Source organism: Nomascus leucogenys, chromosome 2, assembly GCF_006542625.1.
Source record: "Nomascus leucogenys isolate Asia chromosome 2, Asia_NLE_v1, whole genome shotgun sequence".
Classification (NCBI taxonomy): Eukaryota; Metazoa; Chordata; class Mammalia; order Primates; family Hylobatidae; genus Nomascus; species Nomascus leucogenys.
In genome coordinates, this window is record NC_044382.1 from 139,227,036 (window position 1) to 139,254,783 (window position 27,748).

Below are 27,748 nucleotides of genomic sequence, written 5' to 3' on the forward strand. Positions count from 1 at the left end.
TACCAAATCAGATTCCACTAGTTAGAATTACCTATAATGGGATGGACCTCTGAGCAGCCTCTAACAGGGGTAAGGAGCGTAAAGGTGCTCCTGAACGAGCATTAGGAGCATACGGATACTGTTCATTTGGAACATCTGTCTGACTGGAGGCACTGCGGCTTATCCTACACCACCAGATCTGGTAAGGGGCGCGTTGGATAGGACCATACAGACAAGGGAAGTGATGACAGGTCTGTGCCACACAAAATTATATATGAGCTACAACAGGATCAAAATCTGTGTTTTATAAATACACCTACTATATATACTGTTATATACTGTTTTTATCTCCTGTTTCATTTTTATTAAGATTTCTTTAGTAAAATCTGAATGAAAAAAATCTAACCAGTCTCAGCTATGTGAGGATGAAAAAAGCAAGTGAGTAATGGAGCTACCATGTCCTGAGGTGGCAGCAGAGAAAGAAAAGAGACATTCCAATTCACTAAACACTTAACCACACATCAGGCTTTATAAATATTATTTCATGTAAACCATATAAGAGGCTCTCAATATAGATAGTCTTTTTCTTTTTTTCTTTTTTTTTTTTTGAGATGGAGTTTTGCTCTTGTCGCCCAGGTTGGGCAACAATTTTGCATCCAATTCCCTCTTCATTTCCATAGCCACCAAACTAGTTGGGGTGCAATGGCATGATCTTGGCTCACTGCAACCTCCGCCTCCTGGGTTCAAGTGATTCTCCTGCCTCAGCCTCCTGAGTAGCTGGGACTACAGGCATGTGCCACTACACCTGGCTAATTTTTTTGTATTTTTAATAGAGATGGGTTTCACTATCTTGGCAAGGCTAGTGTTGAACTCCTGACCTCAGGCGATTCGCCTGCTTTGGCCTAGATGGTCTTTTTCCCATCTTACAGACAGGAAACCTGACCGTATAAATAAATTACTTGTAGTAACACAGCTACAGTGGAGGACAGAATCACGGTTCAAACTCAGGTCTGACATCACTGTACATAACTGCCACACAGGTGGCAAAAGTAAGAAAAAGCTCTGCAGAGTGAGATGAAACTTAGAGCCTGGAAGCTGAAGCAAGCTCTGGAAGCTTCTCTCTCCTGTTAGAGTTATTATAATAAGCTTGTCTTCCCTCTGACCATGTACCATCCTCTGGTGTGATTATTTAAATATGTAATTCTTTTACATCTGTGAAGAAGATGCCAGGACTAAATCCCCTTTCTTTCCAGGGTACACACAGAGTGTGAAGGGTCAATGTAAGAAATACACACCATATTTAGAATGCTACATGTGCAGCTAACATGAAATGGCATCTGCTGCACACTGCCCAGGCTAGCCGAGAAAAGAAACGCTCCAGTCTGAATTATGAAAACATGTAAATGAACAAGAAGAATTTCAGTTTTTTACCTCATGAGATTCTGTATAAGTAAAAAATCCACAAGAGCACAGGTTATTTTAAATCCTAATTTAAAAAAAGGTAATACTCTATTACTAAAAAAAGGAAAAGCATATTTGTTTTCCTAATTTTTGTTTTCCTAATTTTTGTTTTCCTAAATCTTATAGTTGGTTAAAAACAGTTTCTTTCTTTTTTCTGAGACAGGGTCTTGCTCTGTTGCCCAGGCTGAAGTACACTGGCACGATCACGGCTCACTGCAACCTCTGCCTCCCAGGCTCAAGCGATCCTCTCACCTCAGTCTCCCGGGTAGCTGGGACTACATGCACACCACCATGCCTAAGTTTTAAATTGTTTGTAGAGATGGGGTCTCATCATGTTGCCCTGGCTGGTCTCCAACTCCTGGGCTCAAGTGATCCACCCGCCTCAGCTTCCCAAAATGCTGGTATTATAAGCATGAGCCACTGTGCCTGGCGTAAAAACAATCTCTTATAGAAACTTTTCTTTGCAAACACTTCATAGAAATGTCCAAATATAGGAAACTGCAATGACAACACCAAGAATTTGCACCAAAACTATGGCTTCTGCCTTTATTCTTATCCATGCTTGCTGTCTGTTGAAAGTTTAGGACCACACTTTGAATACTGAAGTCCTAGTTACATGACACATAATACCTAAAAAGCATTTGAATAATGCAATACAAAACATCAAAGTTCAAAAAGCATTAGGAGTTATGCTTTACTTAATGATTTATAATTATTGCTATAGATTGAAAAGCAAAACATGTGCTATAAAGTATTGCTTAGTTTAACAAGAACTAGTTTGAAATGTTTTGTCTTACCTTTGTGAGGGGAACCTTGAGGAGATGCAGGAGGACTAGAATGTAAAGATGATGCCACAGAAATAGTGTCTTCTGTATGCTTCTTACCACTTATTTCTTCAGTTGTTCCTAAAACTTTCTGAGGTAAACTTGTATCTAGAAATAAAATCAAAGACGCAAATAAGCATCATTTCACAATTAAAATGTCTATAGTTGCCTAAAACACTACGTAACTAAAGCTATGATGCACAATGGCTAGTGTAGTCAATTGAAATGTGTAAATGACAAACAGGGACTAAATGACTGGGTAATGGCATACAGAGATTCTCACCTCTAGGTTATTCATTCAAATTCAGCTGGTCAGCATGGACCAGACTATATTAGTTTGTCTGTGCTTTGTGGTATAAGGGAAATCAATTTAACAGTCTGAGTGCTGTGCCCCACCTCCCACAATTGACACAGTGATTTGAAATCTTCAAAAAGAAGGCATGGATTCAAACTCTTCCCTCCCCTCTAGAGGTGGCCTCTCCAAGTTGGGGCGAGGCATGTGGCAGGGGCAGTGTGGGGATGTTGGCACTGTCACTACCTGTGGTGCATCTGTGCTGTGGGCATACGGAAGAGGCTGCAGGGCTGCCAGTCCAGCCCTTTTCAAGAGCACTAAATTCACACTACAGGAGAGAAGTAAACAACAGAAAGAATCATGAATGTATAGAAAAATAGTATGCAGCACAGTGGAAAGATTCCTTAAAGTTCTATTATTACCCTTGTCCAACGTCTGGTCTGTTTAGTGTACCTCAAACTTAGCAATGGTTTCAATATATTGACGTTTTTACATTCATCTTCTCTAAGAAATGTCAAAGAGCTATAGACACTGTTCTTAAAACATAAAGTAAGTGGCCGGGTATGGTGCCTCACACCTGTAATCCCAGCACTTTGGGAGGCCGAGGCGGGTGGATCACGAGGTCAGGAGTTTGCGACCAGCCTGACTAACATGGTGAAACCCCATCTCTACTAAAAATACAAAAATTAGCCACCAGGTGTGGTGGCATGTGCCTGTAATCCCAGCTGCTCAGGAGGCTGAGGCAGGAGAATCGCTTGAAACCGGGAGGCAAAGGCTGCAGTGAGCTGAGATTGTGCCACTGCACTCCAGCCTGGGTGACAGAGTGAGATTCTGACTCAAAACAAAAAAAAAACAACCCCCAAAAAACCAAAACATAAAGTAAGCAAACTTTGATGAGGATTTTGACACAGTAACAAGCAGCCACTGGACAACGAAAAAATTTAGATCATAGTATACTCACACTACCCTTCATTAAATGTAATATAAACATATTTATCATATAAACAGCCATATTACAATAAGAAATGAAGAAACCTATATGGGGCCAGTCGTGGTGGCTCACACCTGTAATCCCAGCACTTTGGGAGGCTGAGGTGGGTGGATCACCTGAAGTCAGGAGTTCGAGACCAGCCTGGCCAGCATGGTGAAACCCCACCTCTACTAAAAACAGGCATGCACCTGTAATCCCAGCTACTCAGGAGGCTGAGGCATAAGAATTGCTTGAACCTGGGAAACGGAGGTTTCAGTGAGCCAAGATTGCGCCACTGCACTCCAGCCTGGGCGACAGAGGGAGACTGTCTCAAAAAAAGGAAAGAGAGAGACAGAGACAGAGAGAGAGAGAGAGAGAGAAGAGAAGAAAGACAGACAGAAAGAAAGAAAGAAAGAAAGAAAGAAAGAAAGAAAGGAGAAAGAGAGAAAGCAAGCAAGCAAGCAAGCAAGCAAGCTACATGGTACAAGTAATGCTTCCTCTCAAGTGGTGATATTCAGGTAAAAAAACCAGAGCTAACTTTGTCCCTGTCTCACTCCTACAACAAATTTATCAACCTCACCAATTCTGCACCCAATTCTCTCTTCATTTCCATAGCCACCAAACTAGTCCAGGCCCTGGGCAACTTCCGGTTAACTGTTAGACGGGCTTTCCATCTGAGCTCTCTATCTCTAGTCCTGCTGTGATCCTTACTACAGTCCTTCTCAAACATAACTTGAACCGAAACCTTCCCTTATACAAATCTCTTCAATGGCTTCTCACTGTTAACTTTCTCCTCTGGCATGGCACATTGTTATTTCAGCATACCTGTCTTCATTCTCTGCATCTTGGAAGCTGTTTAGTACAGTGGTTAAAGGCAAAGATTTAAAGCCAGTCAGCCTTCCTTTAGCCTCTACGCTTCCTTTGTAGAATGAGGTTAAAATACCACTTACCTTGTGGTATTACTATGAAGACTGATACATAAAATTAGTAAAGCACAATGTGAACCATGCCTGGCACTCAGTAAGTGCTCTCCAAGTGTTAGCTTTAATTATTATTGTCTGTCAACACTGCACGCAATTTCCACTCAGCGTCAGCAAAGTGCTTGTAGTTTCTTGCACATACCAAGCTGTTCCCTCGGCCTGAAGCAACTTCTCTGGAACTTTTGCCTAATTATCTTCTGCGTCACCAACCTTGTAGGCTGCTTAGATGTTATTTCCAAAAAGCCTTCTTCTGAAGCCCTATCTTACCTCTGTCTAAGTTAAAAACTCTTGTTTTGTTGTTTTGTATGTTCTCCATATACCCCTGGCATAACAAGAAGACATATTATATTGAAGTTATCTGTGTGTCTACATCACCAGACTGAAAATCTGGTCAAGGAAGGAGAATTTCTTATTCAACTTTGTATCTCAAACAATAACAAACTAAATGAACAAAGTTCTACTAAACATATACTACATATAATGTACAGCCTAAGTAATCATGCTAGGAACCAAATCTAATCTAGGTTCTCATCTAAAAGGCTAAAATAGTGATACTGTTAAAACAACAAATAAAAGTAATATGAGTAATGACTACATGGCCTAACAGAAGAAAAAAAGTGTGGTCTATATTTTATAAAAGTTATATTCTCTTGTTTCCCAACTAGGTTTTCAGAAGGCGTCATTAAAGACAAAAAACAACGTATAGTCATTTTTGGAATAAGCAACTTCATTTCCACAGTTTTTGTAGGTTGTGTCTGTATTAGATATTTCATTAAATACACCTTTGAATGCAGTAAGCCCTTGGTACCCAAAATGTATTGCTGTAAATTTTCTATTGATTGACAGATTTCAGTATTATAGGAAATTCAAAGTTGGCATTTAAAACATGTATGCTGTCAGCAAACATCTATAGGCAAAATGAAATCAACACTTTTTCATTCATGAAGTGATGATTATATTACACAACCTACAACAGCTTAACTCCTGAACATCTGTAATTATTTTTCACTCTAATTCCCCTGGAAATTTCAGTTAAATGGATGTAATATTAACAGTGAATACTCACTCAGTGCAGGGTCTTTTGTTTGTCCCTTCTTCCTGATAGGGTGCAAATTAACAGCTGGCACCTGAAGCACCTGGCTTACTCTGTGGGGTTGATGCAAGTGGGCTTTAGTTGTTTGGCCAGCTGACCTCATAGGCACTGGAGACATTTCAGATGATTTGGCTGATCTTTTCTCACTTAAATTCTTGGTCACTAATAGGAGAGAGTAAGAAATAAGTAACTGCACGTTTTTAGGCAAGGTTATCACCACTGGCAATAATAAATGGTTACTTTAAAACCATCTATTTTTAGCACGAAAGATAAAATAGATTAATTTTTCTTAGCAGGGATTTCAGTTAAGTACTATAAAATGTTATCTCTGTTGCTTGGTGAGTCAGATAAAAAATGTTATCTCTAAAACTGTTGTAGAATAAGTTGTTAATTTTACCTCCTAAATAACTCCTTTTTTTTTTTTTTTTTTTTTTTTTTTTAATTTTTTGAGACAAAGTTTCGCTCTGTCGCCCGGGCTGAAGTGCAATGGCACAATCTTGGCTTACTGCAACCTCCACCTCCCAGGTTCAATGCAGTCTCCTGCATCAGCCTCCTGAGTAGCTGGGATTACAGGCACGTGCCACAAAACCTGGCCTTTTTTTTTTTTTTTTTTTTTTTTTAAGACAGAGCTTTGCTTTTGTTGCCCAGGCTGGAGTGCAATGGTGCAATCTTGGCTCCCAGGACTGCAACCTCTGCCTCCCAGGTTCAAAGGTTCAAGTGATTCTCCTGCCTCAGCCTCCCGAGTAGCTGGGATTACAGGCATGCACCACCATACCCAGCTAATTCTGGATTTTTAGTAGAGACGGGGGTTTCTTCATGTTGGTCAGGCTGGTCTCAAACTCCCGACCTCAGGTGATCCACCCGCCTCGGCCTCCCAAAGTGCTGGGATTACAGGCGTGAGCCACTGCACCTGGCCTATTTGTGTATTTTTAGTAGAGACGGGGTTTCACCACGTTGCCCAGGCTGGTCTCGAACTCCTGACCTCAGGTAATCCACATGCCCCAGCTACCCAAACTGTTGTGATTACAGGCGTGAGCTACCTCACCCAGCCCTAAATAATTCTTGAATCCATGTTAATTAGCTCCATCATCACTCTGCTGAGGGTCAAGTTAACATTCTCTCATCTTTACTACTGAAATAACTTTTCTCACTGTATCAATTCTAGCATGCCTTCAAGGCATTCTTCATAGAATAGAAGAGTAACTCTTCCAAAATGAGTATCTGATCATATCATTTCCCTTCTCCTTCTGCACAAACCTTAACTTGACCCTGCTTTTAGAAAGAAGACCCAAATCCTTAAAACAAGGCCTATATGACTCTGTATGATTTAGCATCAGCCTGCCCCCTTCACTTGACTCGCTTACCTTTCCTCTCACCAGTCCTATACTCTCATTAGGCTTTACCCTCTCAGTTCCTTTCATTAGGCTTTAACGTACTTGAGAGTAAGGACTATGCATTTTGTTCGTTACTACATCCTTATGTGCCAGTAACTGACTGAAAACAGATGCTTAATAGGTATTTGTTGAATAAATAAGTGAAATTATCTCAACAACTATAACACAAGAAAACCAGAGACAGTGTTTTTATAAATCCATAGGTTTTCTGAAAATGAATGTGAGAATAAAAAACTGAGAACCCTTACTTATAAAAGCTGCCTCCTTCATATAAAACCAATACTATAGTCCAAGGGGAAGACATTCTTCCATCAGGGAGTACTTTTAATCCTTAGGTTATCCACGGGGGTTTCAATGCAGGTGCAGCCTCAGTACTTCATGAAGTATTTGTTTTAAACATCAAGATAAAAGCAAAAATAGATGTCTAAACTGTCTCGACACAGCTATAATAGCTATTATGCTTTTATTAAGACAGACTAGACAATATTTGGGGTGACAAGAATCAGAATATCTTAGAAAGTCCAAATACAGGGACCCCAGGAGAAAATTGCAGTGGCTCACCAACTAATTGAATCCAAGAGGTTATCATCTTTGATTAGAGCCATGAAATACTTTCATCCTTCTCTCATTGATTGGCCAATGCTAATCAATGACATCTTATTTTAATAATTGCTACAGTACAAAGAAAAAAACATGAGACAACTTTAAAAATAAAAGAGTTTACAGATGAATGACAAAAACCACATATATTCTAATTAATTGGGAAGAATCAAATTCTATAATGCTCAGAAATCAACTATTGTTTGGGCTTGGGATAGTGACTATTTAAACATTTAAAAATCAATTATGCATTATAAAGATGCTCAAACCAAATTAAAGGAACATGCATTTAACTAAATGTTTGAATCCAGTTTAAGAAAGAAAGGCCTAAAGATTTTCTCATTTCAAATAGATATTAAATATGTAGCATGGGACATCATTTAGTGTTAGGAGAAAAGACAGACACAAGTCTGGGGTGGGTGTAAGAAGAGGAAGGCATGAAGGTGTATATAAACTGTGCTTCATAACCATAAGATGATTAAGTCTATATCAAATTACCTGGGAAGAAATAACTTTGATGATGACTCAAAGCAGGGCCAGAAGGCTTTAATAAATATGTACATGGCTTTGAACTTTAAAGCATGAATAAATGTTAAAGGTTCCATATACTCTTTCAGCTTTTACCTTTAACATGTACCATTTAACATGTGGCAACCAGAATGTAGAAAGCTCTCAACAACTGTTAGCTTTTAAAATGTCTTTTTCCAAATTTAATAACTTTGATGTACAAAGAATCACAGAAATAAAATGTACTCCCAACCCTTGCCCAAGTTTTACATTTGAGAAAACAGGGACTAAAGATGAAGAAAACCTTACTCAAATGTAATAAATGAAACTCAAATTCTGCCTCTATCCTTTTGTAGGTATTCTTTCCATCATACTCCAAATCTTATATGCAGAAGCATTCAAGATACTCTCTTTTGATTATAGCACTTATTAAAAAGCTCCTTATCCTTATTTAAAAATTGTCAAAACTGAATATTTAAAAATCAGTATTTGGTTCTATTTCCACTTCCTGTTTTCTATTCTTTCTTTTGACATACTTTAAAAAATTACTATGCAAATACCATATCATTTATCAATCTTAGGGTCAATCCATGATGACTAGGTACCTCTTGTCAACTAGGAACTTCGAAATAAAATTCTATTGCAATTTTTATGGGCAAATTTAACTCTGTGTGTGTGTGCGCACGCGTATGTGTGTGTTTATTTTTTAGAGACCGAGTCTCACTTTGTTGCCCAGGGTGGAGAGCACTGGCACAGTCCTAGCTCACTGCAGCCTCAAACTCTTGGGCTCAAGTGACCTGCCTGCCTCAGCCTCCCAAGTTGCTAGCACTATCACTTGGATAATTTTAATTTTTTTTTTTTTTTGTAGAGATGGGGTCTCTTTGAGTTGCCAAGGCTGGCCTCAAGTGATCCTCCTGCCTAGGTTTCTAGGTGTGACTCACCACGCCTGGCCTTAACCTATAACTTAAGATGTACAATTATTTTGTTATAACAGTATATATTTCATTATCTTTGATTTCTGCTCTTAGAACTCATAATTTCCTTGATCCAAAGATATATGCATTCTCTTGCTTGTATTTAATTAAAAAAATCCATATTGAGAACATGATCTTTTTCATTATATTTTCTAGAGATTACTAATATCAGAATGTGTCTGTTTTTTTTTTTGTTTTACCTTACTACTGGCACCTGTAAGGTACCTATTATCACTGGTGTTTTAATCAAATTTCTTGTATTTTCTAGTTGGTAAATATTATCCATGAAATAAAAAGAGGTAAAAATTCCACTTATGTTTACTCTTTAGAGATGAATGTAAAAATGTTCTCAAACAGAAAGGCTCCCCTATAATGATCCAGTTTTTAAAAGAATTAAAAAGCTTTTTAAAGATCTACTTGTTCCTCTATTTTTTGGATAGTGTAGCCATCAGGAATGGATGGGATTCAGTATGTGATTAATTGGATCACACGATGCTTAAGGTAGGCTAGCAATCTTTTGTGAGTGAAAGTTAATTTTCTTGGGACTTAAGTATAATTCTAGAGAAATAAGTTTCTATTTTGCGGTGCTCTTTAGTATCACATAAATGAAAACTTGTACTCACAGGTACCATATGCAGGCTCCCACTGTAATGACATCATCTGGAACTTCTCCTCATCTGTCTCTACATCCAGACTGGAAAGATACTGCTTCACCTTCCTTGCCATTTGGGCATCCTCATATAGCTTCTTGGCATTAAGCAGAGAGCTGCGGCGTGCCCTTTTTTTGTGAGCACCTCCCTGAACATCCAGCATGTTTGAATTTGTGCTTCCTTGACTCAGTGACCTATAAGAAGATGAAAATCAGAATAAGGGGCTGTAGAGATGAGAAATAAGCATAGCAGAATGAAGATTAAAAGATTTTGTTCTGTTAATGCTATTGCATGCTGATGTAAATGAGTTAAAAGATGAAGAGCATTAATGTAAAGTAATTTGGCACATATGGTGATGTTCTGAATTAAGAACAGGATTTGGCAAAGTACAGAATTCAAAAGAATAGGATAACAATGCCCCTCTGAGTGGCATATTCCATCAGGCCTGTGTTTGTGCCTATGCAACCCATGGCACAACAGTAACAAGAAAAAGCATTCCTCTGGTCCTGGAGGCCACCCACGCTTTGAAGATATGGCAACAGTCTGGACCACGACAAGTCCATCCTAAGCCGAATCTCTGAACCGGGGTTCTTTACCAATGAGGCTTCTAAAGTAGTTTTGCTTGTTGTTCTGCTTTGGACATGCTATTGCCACTACCATTATAGCAGTCCCACTCTGAGCATGTTAAACCAATTTTACCAGTAACCATTATTTTGGCCAAAACCCAAACAGAACTACCAATAACATATCAGCTGAAAATTTACAGCATTTATACGCAATTCAATATCGTCAGAAATCAGAAAGCAGTAAAAACTCAATGCTTCCACTCACATATGGAACGGTTAGGCAATATTTGGGTTCTACAACTGAGGATCTGGGACATCACTTTTGTAATGCCTGTGAATATGACAGAATTGCAAGCTGGGTGGAAATAACCAAAATTCAAACAAGGTACAGCTTCACCCCGACTCTACTCTTTTTGGCAAACATCCTACAACAACTGCACATCTAGAACCAACGGAAAACAGCAACTGCAATGATGTTTGTCCTTTCTAACAAGGCTAACAAATAGAAAATTCTTATATAATTTTTATTTAGATGTTATTTTATTTTGCCATTTCAAAATAATAAGGTTATCTATGGATTTTCTAAATTAAGCTCCATTTTTATATAAAAATATTCTAAATACAAAGACCACAGTGCTCATATATGTACTTTACAATAGACACTAAAATCCTAATGCTTTCATTGTAAATTAAGTGAAACATAGTTGAAAAAGCGTTATGGCATTTTTTTCTTTCACATTTTAAGATCTTTCAAATAGGGGTATATCTTACACTCAATGGCAACTTTCAATTGCTATTGGCCAGGCAGAAACTATGACAAGACATTATTTACATCTGCAGAAACCTCAAAACTTGCAGAATGGCTTCAAAGAAAATCCAATGCCATTAGTGAATTAGCCTTTTAACCTCTAGGGACCAAATCATCATAAAGAAGTAGTAAATCTGACAAGTTCAAGAACATTCCCAAAGCAAGTGACAAGAGAAAACTAACTCTAATTATTTCCAAACCTAGCCTGAGAGCCCAGCACCAGCAGCTTTTGGTTCTTTAGTGGTTTTTCAAAGAAATCGTACATTACCAACACACTGGATGGCACAGAGGGCAATACTGTATGGGGGAGGAGGGTTCTGGAAAACAAAATCCAGAAGCTAATGACTCTAAAAGAAAACATTTCAGAAGATTCATATTTTGAATATAAAGAAATTTTAGGAAAACCTAAACCAATTTACTTTGCTTATATTTTCCTTTTTATGTGAATAAAAATATTGATTTTTAAAAATTCAGTTTTGACACTGTGATAAAAATCCATAGCCAAGTCCATAAGAACTCCTTCAATAAGCATAAAGTAGAAATTCTCAGTGGTAACAGAACACTGCAGTGATTTTCCTTAGTAGTAGATAAAATAACAATATGCCCAACAATTGACGATGTCTTGAATTCAAAGAAATGCAGTAAAATCAAGTTGCAGCTATTTAGGAGCAAATTTTAACACAAATATTTAATGACTTCATCTTAGTTAATATAAAAAAAAGTAGGTGTTGACAAATCTAGGAGACACAAAATTCTAACAAATAAAAACATTGTGATAAATGTCGATAAAATGTTTTCTAAACTACTTTGAAAACAGAAAATGCTGATATAATATACCTAATGTTTGCAAGCATCATACAGTGCAACCCTAAAGCTGAATGAACAGTGAAACATGTTAAAATAAGTCATTCAAACACACCCAACACCCACTAAAAGATATTGTCCAAGTATTCTTCTTTACAATAGTAATGCCAGGTATCAATTTCTATTTTCAGTGCGAAGAGCCAAAAGAGACCCAGACATAAATTTGTGATCCAGAAGAAAACACATGGGAAACACACAGAGAAGGGAGAAAGAAAATAGAAGGAAAGTCAAGTTTACCAAGCATTAACAGAAAACAAGACCACAAATGAGACAAGACTCAAATAAAGAAGGTGGCTCACAAAAAAATTCTTCTTACATGTAATAAAAGCTTCTAACTTCATGGTTCACTACAAGTCTTAAAATAACAAAATTCTTCTTATGCAATCCCTTCATCCACAAAAGTCATCTCTTTCTTCATCTAAAAATGAAAGGACTAGATAGATGATTTATAAGATCTTTAACATTCTATGATTCTAAATAGACATTTAGCTATGTAGAAGTAGAGACCTAACTCTATAACAAATAGTGGCAGTTGCTGATTCTATCACAACTTTAAAGATAAGGGAGTCTTCAATTTAAGCTGGTAAAAATTTCAAATAAAATTCAATCAACGCTACAAGTAAGTGGCATTAGTGGGTCTGAGGAAATAAAATCATCTTCTAGTTCAATTTTATAGTACAGCTTGGATAAGGGCTGCCTCTTTTTAGAAAACTGATGGAAAATGCAACCTTCATAAACAGATCTTTCATTTTTATATATTTATATGATATATTTACTTTTATAAAATGTGGCATTTGAATAAAAGAAAGTGGTGTGAACTCTAGAATTAGACTACCTAGGTTTGCATCTACCATTAATGAACTCTAAAACTTCAGGCAACTCAACCTTTCCCATCCGTACCATAGAAAGAACAGTATCTCCTTTATAGGGTAGTAGTAGAATTAAGTAAGATAATTTGTTTAGAGTGCTTAGAACAATGTATGGCACATAGCAAGCACACAACAAATATTCGCTATCATTATCATCATCTAACTGACCTAGCTAAATTAAAATCTAAAAAGGACTTATAGGGCATCAATAGTGGAAAAATAAAGGAAAAATAGCCAGTTCTATCACTAATTTCACCTGGTTAGCAGAAGGCATTTGTCAGGAATGTAGGCTGACAGGGTTAATAGAATTCATGCTATTTTATGTGCGTGCATTAATGAAAAGGATGCAATATATGTTAAGAGTCGCACAACCTTCATTCCAGTTGCGTTCATCTCTACACTTACCCCAGACTCCGCCACCTCTTCTTCCTGTAAGCAAGAGCCACAAACATTGAAGCATGTGTTTGAATAGGAAAGCACAGAAAAAAGACAACAGTTGAGAGTCAGAGAAACTATGCAGACAGAAAACAGAAAAATTTTATCAGGAAAAAATTACAGCTTAACAGTAAAATGACTTTAATGGAAGGCAGGAGGGTAAGATGAGTATATACTGAAGGTCAAAAAAGCTCCAAAATACTTTATAAAAATATGCTTTAGACCAATTATAAATACCTAATTCATCAGGAAGCTTATATAAATAAGAAGCTTAAGGAAAAACATTTACTTACTAAAATATAAATTTTGAATTCAAAGTTTTTAAGGGAAAAGACCTTAAAGGAATAGAATTTCTGAACATCTTGCTGGCAAGATTTTTGGGCCACTCATTCAAATGACAGAATGAAATTACAAGGAACATAAAAACATAAAATTTCATTTTTAAGTGCAGAAATTTCTCTGACAAGATGTCTTGTAAGAAATGTTGACCAGCAAATCCAACTTAAAATGTATGTAAAAACATATCATTAAAATCTTCATAATACTGTATGTCTTTACATTGCTGTTTGATTGACTAAAGATTCTATTTCTTAAGTCTGCAAATTGATTACTGTTAAAAGGGGTTACTTTGTCCAAACTAGACACTCATACACCACCAAAATGGATATTGTTTGCTTAAGGAGAGGTATTACATTTTAGCACTGGCTGACAAAACTGATTCAGGAAAAATTCAGTCCAAACTTTAATACAGATGTTTCTTATTTTCCCCCAATACCTTATTCTATTCAATCCAGGCCATTCCCAAGAAAACAGCCATGTTTATTAATTTCCTCATCAGTTTTTCTCCTTTGCTCATTACTGAAGTATGGCTAGTACTTAGTATATTATAAACTGGTCTGGCAGGGTCACAAATTCATCATGTCTTCAGGAACCAGGATGTTAATATGTACAAGTAAACAGAGGTCCATATAAGCCAATAGGGAGTGTTAGGGTCATTGTACAAGGACATACAACAAAAAAACCAAACAAACGCTTCTTTGCTTTGGTACCTAGTTCTTACTATTTTCTGCTTCCAGACTGTTAAGCAATGATATCAATCATTACATGTAGCGATTCTCAAGGTGTTCAGAAGTGGGATGTGTAGAAAAGAGGAGATCTGGCACACTCCCCCTTCCTTCCATGCTTTGTGGATCTCTAAACCAGAGAAACCATCAGATCAACTGCTTGCAAAAACAAAGACACCTAGGCCGGGTGCAGTGGCTCACGCCTGTAATCCCAGCACTTTGGCAGGCTGAGGCAGGTGAATTGCTTGAGTCCAGGAGTTCAAGACCAGCCTGGGCAACATGGTAAAACCCTGTCTCTACTGGAAAAAAAAAAAAAATTAGCTGGACATGGTGGCACGCACCTGTAGCCCCAGTTACTTGGGAGGCTGAGGTGGGAGGATCACCTGAACTCGGGAGGTTGAGGCTGCAGTGAGCTGAGACACCACCACTGCACTTCAGCCTGGGCAACCAGACTGACAGACCCTGTCTCAAAAACAAAGACCCCTAAACAACAATGTAAAGAAAACAAGTAACAAAAAAACCCAGTGTATTACTGGTTCTATTGGGTTACGAAAATTCCAACTCTGGCTTTTAAAGTATTGTGTTGGTGTAAAAGTAATGGCAAAAATCACAAATTCTTTTGCACCAACCGAATACCAAGTATTTTTGTTTCCTTAGCACAGTATATTTTTTTAAGCCATAGAAATTGTGTCAGCCCCTGTACATGATTTCATTTTTAATGTCCCTGTGAACTGAAGCTATACACATAGGCCCAAAAGGAAATCAGATCAAAAATTAAAACCACAATGTCTTATTTACACCCTGAAAATTATAAAAATTACTAGAAATAGCTTAACAATATACTTTGTTTCAATTTTGTGTAAGCTGAGGAAGCCTTTGTTATTACATTAAAAATGAACCTTAAAAAGCATTCTTAAAATATCAGGTTAATACAGAACACAATAAAAATTTTCATTTTTAGTAAAGTATGATTAAATTTGCACTTTCTAAATTCTGTTCATTTGTATGTAATAAAAACTTATATACAAATGAAACAGTATAATTTGAGAAAAAGAAAAATGGTTTACAGGAATGAAGTATGAATTAAACAGAAACAGAACACTAAAAATATTCAGTAAAAATAAAAGACATAGTCAGACTAATACTTTACAAATTAGGTTAGAAACGAGATGAAAACAAGATGAGTATCAGCAATTTTCTTGTATTTGTTTGCTGATTTTTTTTTGAAGTAGAGACGGGGTTTCACCTTGTTAGCTAGGATGGTCTCGATCTCCTGACCTTGTGATCTGCCCGCCTCGGCCTCCCAAAGTCCTGGGATTACAGGCGTGAGCCACTGCGCCCGGCTTGCTGATGTTTTATAGAACAATAATACAGAACTATCCACATACAAATATTTGCAAATTATGTAAAAACTGCTCTGAGCTTCATTCAGTTTCTTAATATGTATAACGAAGGCTAATATCACCTACCTGTTATAGTTATTATAATAAATGATTACATGAAAAGGACATATATAAAGCGGTTTGTACGGCACATATGGTAGAATAAATATGATCAATAAATGATAAATATTTTAATTACTATATCACCCTTGATACCACTCTAACACTTTTACGTATTTCAATGTCCTACCTCTGTCGAAACATCATAGCTGGGTCCATGTTAGCAGAAGTCATTCGAACAACTTGGCGGATTTCCTTGGAAATCATTCTTAACTTCTCAAAGTTTACTAAACCATCTACTTTGGAGTCATTTCCTATAGAATGAAAATAAATGTTTAAGTTCAAAATTAAATTATCTACATAAAAGTAGCAAAAGTCAAGCTGGTAATCTTGAGGGGCACAAAGAAGGACCTTCTTTATCACAGTGCCAATTTTGCTTTTAAGAACTGATATATCCATACATGGTTCAACCCTGCTCTTAGGGAATGAGCCACTAGGAACTGTGTTCCATATAGGAGTGATGGTTATGAATAAAGTCAAATGATAAACTGTGCATGGCTTCTAAAACCAGTTTCATGGGCTGGGGGCACAATGGCTCCCACCTGTAATCCCAGCACTCTGGAAGGCCTGGAAGGCCGAGGCAGGAGGACTGCCTGAGCTCAGGAGTTTGAGGCTGCAATGAGCCATGACTGTGTCACTACACTTCAGCCTGGGCAACAGAGTGAGATCTCAACTCAAAAAAATCCACAAAAAACAAAACAAAACAAAAATCCCAAACAAAGGGCAACCTGACTGTTGACAGCATTGTTTTTTCACACTTGTCTATAACATAGCATGACCCCATTTATCTCCTGAGGTAGACCCTGAGGTCTGTCAAAGTCCAAGGCCCTGAAGGCAAGACTGAGGAATATACGGTAAACAGCACATATATATTGGACACATGAATTGTTCAGGGTCTCAACACAAGCTGGAAACAAAGTAATCATGATGAATACTCTCAAGTTATATAAACATATTTCAAGGAACATGTCAGAAAAACATATTTGAAGCCTATAACATTTCCGTATGAAAAATGAGTGATAATGAAAGAAGAGGCAGTAAGACTACATAATTAGAACAACACTTCTGGTGAGATCAGAAAAGCTGGACAAAAGTACAAAAAAATGCAGAGAAGCAAGTTTAACACTTCCCAGTGCTTGCCCCTAGGTATATCTGATTTCAGAAAGGGATAATGAGCTGAAAAACCGAGTACAGACACCCTGTCTTTTGAGGTAAAAGGAAAAGCAACTTAAGTCCTTGTAAACCTCCAATGCTTGGTTGAAAATCTGAGGAGCTATATCCTGAGACCAAGGATAAACTGAATGTAGACTGGGATAAAAGTCTGTCGTTAAATTACATCAAAATGGATTAAAGTGATTTTGGAATTCTAGCACCCCTAACTGCCTGCCAGAAGCAAACTTTAATCCTCTCTGGAGATATGGAACATCATTCAAAAAGCGAGATTATTTCTGTAATCTCACTTTTCAATAATAACCAGGCACATTAGGAGAAAACGTAACATGACAGAAATGAAAGAGAAAAAAAGAGAAAACAGAGTAAGACCCAAAGGGGATCCAGATTATGGAATTATTAGAGGCAGACTTTAAAATAACTGTGTTGAATATGTTCAAAGATAAGAAAAAACAATGAGAACTCTGGAAAAGAACATTAAACTAAAAAAAGAAAAAGGAAGCTGTAAAACAAACAAACAAAAATAATAACTGGAATTAGGAAATCAGTAATGAATTTACCAGAAGATGAGACATAGTTGAAGAGAGAATAAAAGATACAATTACTGAGAATTTTCCCAAACTGATGAAAAATATAAAACCATAGGTTTCAAGGTGTCCTATAAACACCAATCAGAATAAGAAACAAAAACAAAACCCTGCACTTAGTCATATTAAGCAAAACTAGAAAAAAATTAAGAAAAAACAAAATCCTAACAGCCAGTATCAAACAAAGGCAGATTACAGTCAAAGCAACAGCAAATAAAACTGTAAGCTAACTTCTCAACATTAACAGTGGAAGGCACAGAACAACAGAATGTCATTTCAAAGTGTTCAAAGAAGATAGCTGCCAACCAAAAATCCTCTGAAAATGAAGTGAAGGCATTTTCAGATAAACAAAAATTAAGAGATATTCATCACCAGCAAACCTGCACTTAAGGATAATACTAAACAGTGTTCTATAAGGCCAAAAAACTATGCCCAGCAATACGGAAGCTCTGAAATGCAAGAATGAATAAAAAATAGTAGTAACAACAACAAAAGTAAATATACAGGCAAGGTTAAATACTGACTTTATTAAGCAACAATATCTTGTGTTAAAAGCACAGCAACAACTGCATGAAAATCAGGAGATGAGCAAATGGAATTGTTTTTTATTTCTGAGACAGAGTCTCGCTCTGTCACCCAGGCTGGAGTGCAGTGGCGCCATCTCAGCTCACTGTAAGCTCCGCCTCCCAGGCTCCTGCCATTCTCCTGCCTCAGCCTCCCAAGTAGCTGGGACTACAGGCGCCCGCCACCACGCCCAGCTAATTTTTTGTATTTTTAGTAGAGACGAGTTTCACCGTGTTGGCCAGGATGGTCTTGATCTCCTGACCTCATGATCCACCTGCCTAGGCCTCCCAAAGTGCTGGGATTACAGGCGTGAGCCACCGCGTCCGGCCGAGCAAATGGAATTTAAGTGGTCTAAGCTCCTTGCATTATCTGACACAGAAAAAAGTACTAATAATTAAACTAGTTAACAAATATGTATGGTATGACATCTAATTCAACACTAGAAAAACAGTAAAATAGTGTATAGTTACCAAGTTAATAGAATAGGAAATATACCATACACAAAAATCAATTCAGGTAGACTTTAGATAAACCATATGGTAAAACATCAATAATGTTTTCATACCTTCATGTAGAAATGTCATATCTTTCTTGACAACAGGGAAGAGTGGAATAATTGGAGGCTGCATACTTTGACTACTAAGAATATTTCTATACTTTGCCATGTTTCTAGACGGATCAAAAATGTCTTGTAGATCTTGAAGATGTTTCTCGTATTTGCTTGGTAACTTTTCCCAAGTACCTCTGAGTCTTGCTACAGATGCCAGGTTCAAGCCACTGCCAAAGATGAGAATAGAAACATTAAAAAGAAACTTGGGGGAAGGGGTGGACTCAGGTCAGCATATACACCATTTTCTCTAATAAAACTAAAAATAAGCAGGGACATATTTTAACACATTGAAATAAACAGAGAAAAACTGAGAAAAAAATAAGAGACTCCCTAATCTTACAACAAGAACTTCTTTCAAACTATAATGCTTGCCTATAGTTGTATACCTACACAGCATTTATTTTAGTTTCATTTAAGTGACAGAATAATTCCACAAAATAGACATTTAACTTAAAAAAAACTTCAAGCATCACAATGTTGCTTGTTTTACTTAGAAATAACTTTATGGAGACATTACCTATTTTAAAGCGGTTTAAGTAATGCTGAGAACAACTGTTAAATAATAACTGGGGCTAATTCTGCACCTTAGGAAGCCTTTTTTTCCCCGCGATTTTGTTCACTCACATCCCTGATTCCAATACATCCATATTCCTAGGTTCTAATCCTGTTCACTAAGCCTCCAGATATTCAATGTCTCCCTTCCACAGGATTTTAAATAGGCTCAGATATTCCCTAACTTGAAAACATAATTCATGCCAATTAGGCGGCAAGTCTTTATGAATCCTTTACCTCTACAGTACCGTCACATAGGTAGGTTGCCAAATGAATAGTGTATATACAATGCCTCAATTTTCTTATCAGCAAATCCTGTTTCTCAGCCATCTGACTTTTACCCACACCACTGTGTTTAAAATGTTCTCCTGATTTCCGACTTTATGGCATGGAGTTAGGTATCTTTGTTCCCTTTTGCTTCTCAGAAATTTCCCCAAACCACTATAAGAAGGATGAGTAACCAATACAAATTTCATATCCACCAAAACTAAGAGATAAAAAACTCCTAAACACACTAGAAAGGTTGTCAAAAAATAGTCAAGGTCAAACAGGAGTAAGCAAATCTGATGAAAAATAATGTCTGTAGCTGAAGATATCAATGAAAGCTGACAACAGTTCTCCAAAGCAGAACTTTCTGCCCTCAGAGTAAAAACAACAATCCTTTATTTTATTTATTTATTTGAGACAGAGTCTTGCTCTGTTGCCCAGGCTGGAGTGCGGTGGTGCGATCTCAGCTCACTGCAACCTCTGCCTCCCAGCGTCAAGTGATTCTTGTGCATCAGCCTCCTGAGTAGCTGGGATTACAGGAATTACAGGTGTGTACCACAATGCCTGGCTAATTTTTATATTTTTAGTAGAGACAGGGTTTCACCATGTTGGCCGGGCTGGTCTTGAACTCCTGAGCTCAAGTAATCTGCCTGCCTTGGCTTCCCAAAGTGCTGAGATTACAGGCATGAGCCACCATGCCCAGCCAACAATCCTTTATTTGGCATAGCACACAGTGATACACCTTGGTACAAATCTGTTTGAGACAGGAGAGAAGGGAGAAACTCTGAGTTGTAAGCAGCCCTAATGCTGCCACAATCTCCATTTACTAAGAAAAAGTAAAGGATAAAACAATTCACATACAAGGCTAACTCCTGCTACCATGGAATACTGATGCACAGATCCACTTACATGCAGATTTTTTTCAATAAATTCAGTCACCCCTCCGTATCTGAGTGTTCCACATTCACAACCAAATGTGGATCAAAAATACAGTTTCCTTGGATGTGAAACCTGCTAATGCTGACTTTATGTATCCACAAGTTCCTCAGGGTCAACTGCAGGACTTGAGTATGTGAGGATTTTGCTATCTGTGAAGAGCCATGGAACGAATGTCCCACAGATACTGAGAGACAATGGTATCATTTCATATGAAGCACCAGCAGATGAAAACAGACAAAATAGAGAAATAGCTATTAATAAATGGAGAGACGTAAAGTTATCATTAGTTGAAGAAAATTAGATTGTCTAACTCAAAACTCCCAAAATAGTAACTGAAAATTATTAGAAGCATGAAGAATGCAGTAAGGTACTAGGTACAACACTGATATTCATAAGCATTAGAATACTTGGGCAGAAACCATTAGAAAACTTAAGGATCCCATTCATAAGATAAGGATCCCATCCACAACAGCAATAAAAGATATTAAACATTCAAACAAATGTTCAAGATTTACATGAACACCACTATAAAAATTGCTATGGTTTGGTTCTGTGTCCCCACCCAAATTTCATGTGGAATTGTAAACCCCACATGTCAGGGGAAGGACGCAGTGGGAGGTGACTGGGTCATGGGGGCAGATTTCCCCTAAGCTGTTCTCATGATAATCAGTGAGTTCTCCAGAGATCTGATGGTTTAAAAGTGTGGCACTTTCCCCCTCGCTCGCTCTCTCTGCTGCCATGTAAGACACGCCATGTTTGCCCTTCGCCTTCTACCATGATAGTAAGTTTCTTGAGGCGTCCCCAGACATGGGGAACTGTGAATCAATTAAACCTCTTTTCTTTATAAATTACACAGTCTCAGGTATTTCTATATAGCAGTGTGAAAACAGACTAATAAAACAACTCCACAGAGGAAATAAAAGAAAACTGAAACAAGTGGAGTAAGTGTTCTTGGATGGCAAGAGCCATTGTTACAAAGCTATCAAATGTCCACTAAAGTAATCTAGGTATTTAATGTAATCTCAATGAAAACATCAAGAAAACTTTTTTTTTTTTTTTTTTTTTGAGACGGAGTCTTGCTCTGTCACCCAGGCTGGAGTGCAGTGGCGTGATCTCGGCTCACTGCAACCTCCACCTCCTGGGTTCAGGTGATTCTCCTGCCTCAGCCTCCTGAGTAGCTGGGATTACAGGCATGTGCCACCACACCTGGCTAATTTTTTTGTATTTTTAGTAGAGATGGGGTTTCACCACGTTGGTCAGGCTGGTCTAGAACTCCTGAACTTGTGAGCCACCTGCATTGGCCTTGGCCTCCAAAGTGCCAGGATCACAGGCGTGAACCACCGCGCCCGGACATCAACAAAACTTTTTAAAAGAACTACATAAATTGATTCTAAAGTTAATATGAAACAAATAAACATGCCAGAAATAGCCAAAGAAAAGTATGAAGAGAGTCATGAGGGGTTTGACTAGCCCTACCAGACCTTAAAACCTATTTTACCACTTCAGCAATTAAAACAGTAAATAAATAGACAAATCAATGAAGCAAAGAGTGCAGACATAAACCCAAATATGTATTAGATTTCAGTACATAATAGATGGCATTGCATATTTTAGAAAAAAAGATTGATTAATGATGTTGGGTGAATAAGTCATTTGGGACAAAGAAAGATATATTTCCTTATCTCACTGTTTACATAAAAATGAATTCAAGATTAATAAAAAATTTTGTCTAGGGTGTTCTAAGAGCTCTCAATGTATTAGCTCATTGAATACTCTTAACCCTATGAGGTAGGAACTACCAGGATTTCCCATTTGACAAATGAGGAAACTCAGTTCACATAGTCAACAAGTGCCAACACTGGATTCAAACCTAGGCAATTCTTTGTTCTTAACCAACCACAAAATGCAGAAACTCCAGGAGGAAAAAAAAAATACATCTACATAAAAATAAAAAAATTTCTACATGGCAAAAATAAACACCACACACTGTTTTAAACAGCCAAAGGCTGGAAATTTAGAAATATCCGTAATGTGCACTCCATAATACAAAGGAGTACTTTGTAGTTGTTTAAAAAAAAAGAGACAACTTTATAAGAACTGATTTTAAATAATCTCCAAGATAAATTAAAAAAATAAGCCAAGGTGGTTTTAAATATATATTTATATGCTTGCTATATGCATATAGTATTTCTTGAATGAAAAAAGGTAACTATCTCTGGGGAGAGGAATTTGGTTGGATTAGGGACTGAGTGAGAGAGTTAGTTTCACTGTGTACTCTTTTAGTATCTTTAAAGTTTTTTCCACGTACATGTCACGTCTATTCAAAAAGTTAAAATTATTTTATAATTATAAAAAGTTGTTAATTATAGCCAGAACGGAATGATTCACCTTTGTCATCTCTGCTGAAAAGAGTATATTCTTTGATCTACCTGAATATAAAGCAATTATCTTAAAAAGAATACAAAAGAAAATGATCTTTACATGAGCTATGAAAATGTGCAGAACAAATATTCTTTGCAACAAAACAAATCTCTTAACCAAACAAAGCCTCTTAACCAAATCTCAGCCCTTTCCTATCCACCCCCTTCTTTTGGCTACTGTCCATCACATCTTCTCTCAAATCACTCTCTTTCATTGGCTTTAATGACACTATCATAACTGTGCTACTCTATTTCTTGTACTGATCCTCCATCTCTTTGGCTAGACTCTTTTTCTTTACCCTCACAATGAGTCATCATACTAAGGTATGGTTTTTAGACCTCTACCACTTTCTTTCTATCCTCTTTTTTATACAGAGATCTATTCTCTCAGTGTCAATCAATTTTCTTCATAGTGGACTCTAAAACTGAGCCCATAATTTTCAAATTCTTTACTTGATGCTTCCTTTCCAAACAGGTTCAATTTCTAGCCTTCCAAGTGTTTATCAGTGGCATCTTTATTCCCCTGTTTTAGACCTAGCTGTTTAAAAACTGTGGTATAGGTGGTATTTTACAGATAAGAAAACCTATCTTCAGTTTTCCACTGACACACTGCTACTATATGGGAGAGGCAGGATTCAAATACAGGTGCAGCTGATTCTAAAGACCACTCTGTTAATCTCTATTCAATACTCCTAGAGTGTTCAGTTCAATTGTAGACACTGGTTAATTTAATAAAGGCACATCCTATTACCATGACAGAGTCATGATTAAAGAGTCCCTATAAAGATTCTACTTTTTAATCTACATGAGGAATAGAAACAAATCATTATAAATTCTGTGGGGGATGTGTATAGGTAGGATTAGTTCAAGTGGAATTATGCTGCGATTTATAAGCACATCATGGCCTTAAAAATGGACCTAACTACAACTCCTCTCCCTTTTAAAATTAAACTTGTTTTAAGATGAATCCCTTTGTTGATCTACAGTGTGCTAAATAAAGGTCAGAAAATAAATTACCTACAATTAACTTCTCATAATAAGTGGGGAGAAGGGAGTGGGAGAGCTCACGTAATTATCTATACTTCCTGGGTTTATGAATGTCACAGCATTTTTATTATTCTAATGGCCTAACTTGCTTGAGGAACACCACATCCAGTGATACCTCATGTAGTGCCTGGCAAACACGAAGAGCTTACCAAATGGTTGCCATTATTATTATCGATGTTGTTGTTTCAAAATAGCAACTTCAGGTCAAAGTACTGATACCATACTGTGATCTTTCAGTGTCAAATCATAGTGAAGCAGGTACTTAAAAAAGCACAGTACGGAAGTCTAGTGATAAAGACCAGCCACTGGGCACATATCCAAAGATGATATAATCACTCAAGGCAGGCGGTTGGAGGTGAGGGGGGAGAAAGAAAAATTAGAAGGCAATCACCCACCTTCATTTACAAAAAAGAAGTAAAAGAAAGATGGAAGAAATAAAAATAGAAAAACCCAATACCACCAGAATGGAAAATACATTAAATCTAACAACACTTCAATAAAGGCATATTAATTGAACATTTCTTTTCATAGGCATTTAATACCTAAGTAGAAAATCAGCTTCATGTAATGACAAAACCATACAGACGTTTGTACCTATTTGTACCAACTTACCTTATTATTGCAAACATGGAATTGAAGTTCTTACATTCTCGACAATGAAGTGCAATTTTAATAAAATGCTTAATAATCTTCATTCGTTTGAGCTGATTTGCTTCAGTTAAAATTTCTGAGGCAACCCAGAATGTCTCTTGGTTTACAATGTCCTCAAACCTCTTCAAGTGAGTATTTCCTGTTTTGGAATTTAACTTAAAAAGGTCATCGATGTACTCAGTCGGCTCAATATTACGAAACAAATCAAAGTCCCTCATTGACAGCTGGGTGGCCACCTCAATGGTACTGAGCTGCAGCATGGATAGCTGGCTTTCCTTAACTAGTTCTTGAGCATCTTCATCTGAACATAAGGTTTCTGTTTCCATGTTATTTTTTAAGTAATACCTAAATGGAAAAATTTTTTTAAATAAATGTATTCATAAATATGATTAAATAAGAGCATTTTTCCTCTTTTTTGTTGTTGTAAAATATCATTTTACTGTTAATAACTTTTAGCCGAAAGTATTCATTTACAGATAAAATGAAAAATTAACATTTTAAATGAAAAGATTTTTGAGAAGTCTGTCTCTTATTCTACCAACCGGCATTTATTAAAGAGTAAAAATAACGTTGTTATGTCATGAACTTAATTATTTTATGAAACTATCTGTCAGATACTATTTCAGGTACTGGCCTTGCCCCCGTAAAGCTTTTATCTTACTGTTTTATCTGACAGAGGATTGGTACTATGTAAATATTTGTTTATGAACAGCATGAACTCTAATTAAGGCAAAATAAATTCCTGAATCAAGACAGTTAAAAATCTCTATTCAGAAGTTAATCCACTCATTTCGTTTTTAAATAAATTTCCAAGTGAAGCAAGAAGAATGAAATCTACAAAGGAGGGGAAACACTTCCACTAATGGTTTCTCCCTTGTTAAATACAAAACCTTATTCCAGCAAGTGGCACTTATCACTTATCATACATTAAGACCAATATTTTGCTTTCTTCTCTTAAATCAACAATTCTACAGCACTTAAAAGCTAAGAGACAGGAAACATCTTGTGCAGGGATGTTACTAAGGAAAAGAGGTAATGTATCACATGCTTTTACTTCATTCTTTTCTAATAATCCAACTTGATTTAAGCCTAAGTTTGTATCCATCTATCCATCTATTTTTTACTGTCAAGAAACTCTTTTTTCTGCTTTTAGATTGTTCATATGCCTAAGACAATGCCATAAATAATAGTGCTGAAACTCATTATGCTATATATAACAATGGTTAACATTATAAGGTATGGTATACTTAGTAACTCATTGAATCTTACAACATTCCCATGAGGTATATTCTATTATTATGATCCTCATTTTATGGGTGAGGAAATTCAGGCAGAGAAGCTACATAACTTGCTCAAGGTCACATAGCATAGCCAGAGCTGGGATTTGAATGTGGGCAGTCTGAATCCAGGGTCTATGTTCTTAACCACTATGTACAGCCAGCAAAACAGAGTTAACTCATTCTCATTTCACAGCAACCATGGCATGCAGTCACTGTAAGCTTTCTAAGGATCTTGTTCTACATATGAAACTGGGTTACCAAAAAGATTATTCTCAGAGCGGTTGAGCGCGGTAGCTCATGCTCGTAATGCTAGCACTTTGGGAGGCCGAGGCAGGCACATCACTTGAGGTAAGGAGTTTGAGACCAGCCTGGCCAACACGGTGAAACCTCGTCTCTACTAAAAATACAAAAATTAGCCAGGCATGGTGGCATGTGCCTGTAGCCCCAGCTACTCAGAAGGCTGAGGCAGGAGAACCACTTGAACCTGGGAGGTGGAGGTTGCAGTGAGCTGAGATCATACCACTGCACTCCAGCCTGGGTGACAGAGGGAGACTCCATCTCAAAAAAAAAAAAAAAAAAAAAAAAAAGCCAGAGTAAGGAACAAATGTACTACAGAAATAATCTAGTTTATTAAATAATTTTCAGAACACATTTAAAAATTTTTAAAATTTTCCTGCATATTCATAAAAGGAAAACTACTTAGAAAAAGAACTGTGAAAACCATGGCTTCTTTTGCCAAAGTACATACTGGCCATATTAAAAACAAATTTATAAATTAGTAGATACAGTCATTCAGATATATATGAAGATTTGTATCATTCAGCTTCCTCTATAAAAAAACAGGAACTAGATTGTATCAGTGGTTCTAAGAGTTTATTTTTAGCAGGAGTGATAAGATATTTTATCAAGCTGTCTTGCAGAGTGAATTCAGCAGCACTAAAACAGGATGATGTTTCTACTTACAATATCTGTTTTAACAGGAAATCTTCAAAAGCACATTTACAAATAAGCACATCCACTAATAAGCTTATTCACCTTCCATTGAGTTGAATTCTATCAGCTAATTTGGAGAACTGATCTGGAAGTCTTCTCTGTTTTATGACACCCTCAGGGGTAACAGAAACTTCACAGAGAGAATATGTGTCGGATGCACCGGTCAAACCAAATTCATGAACAGCATGACAAACTACTTCTTTAGCTGTAGTGTCTTTACTGATGATAATGTAGCAACTTTGCTGATCCACTTTGAAAACTCTTATAACTTGATCAGGGATATCTACATAAATAGAAAGATATGCCTTGTTATTTTTTTAAAAAATTACTTTTAAACCCTTCAAAAAGCAATGTGAAACACAGTGATCCCTCTGAACACTGAAATATACATTTCTATTTCACAATATTAACAGAAGTCACTATTGCGTTATTGATAAATATATCCATTTTTTTTTCAGATAACAAATCATTGATAGAAAAACCCAAAGACAAAACTTGGGCTCATACTATATATATGATTTGCAAGCCAGAATTTTTTCATTTAATATCTCATAAAACATTTTAATGCCATTATATTCTTCTACAAAACTATTTTTAATGAAGACACAGTACTCCATAATGTATATTTCATATATTTCAATTATCCAAACCCCTAATGACATTTAGATTGCTTATCACTTTCTGTTATTATAAATGACATTATGATATGTCCCGTTACCCCCTGTCAAAAGTAAGTAAGCCTCTGCAGGCAATCTACTTCCTCAGTGAAAATTCTCAAAAACAGAATTGCTGACTTAGAAGGCATGCATACTCTTAAGGTTTTTGAAATATACTGC

At 36.8% G+C, this 27,748-nt stretch overlaps 1 protein-coding gene across 5 annotated transcripts in view; it reads right to left on the minus strand.

Annotated features, from left to right (window-relative positions):
* RAPGEF6 (Rap guanine nucleotide exchange factor 6) overlaps nucleotides 1-27,748 on the minus strand; it is a 219,539-nt gene that overhangs the window by 13,409 nt on the left and 178,382 nt on the right. For 4 of the 5 annotated variants that reach the window (XM_030818449.1, XM_003259924.3, XM_003259923.3 and 1 more), the window contains 8 exons: nucleotides 26,955-27,195; nucleotides 24,601-24,984; nucleotides 18,719-18,930; nucleotides 15,963-16,086; nucleotides 13,237-13,260; nucleotides 9,698-9,918; nucleotides 5,573-5,761; nucleotides 2,238-2,372 (listed from right to left, as the gene is read on the minus strand). In XM_030818449.1, the coding sequence (XP_030674309.1) occupies nucleotides 2,238-2,372; nucleotides 5,573-5,761; nucleotides 9,698-9,918; nucleotides 13,237-13,260; nucleotides 15,963-16,086; nucleotides 18,719-18,930; nucleotides 24,601-24,984; nucleotides 26,955-27,195 (1,530 nt within the window). The remainder of the gene's footprint in view (nucleotides 1-2,237; nucleotides 2,373-5,572; nucleotides 5,762-9,697; nucleotides 9,919-13,236; nucleotides 13,261-15,962; nucleotides 16,087-18,718; nucleotides 18,931-24,600; nucleotides 24,985-26,954; nucleotides 27,196-27,748) is intronic. The other variant, XM_003259922.3, reaches the window with a different exon arrangement.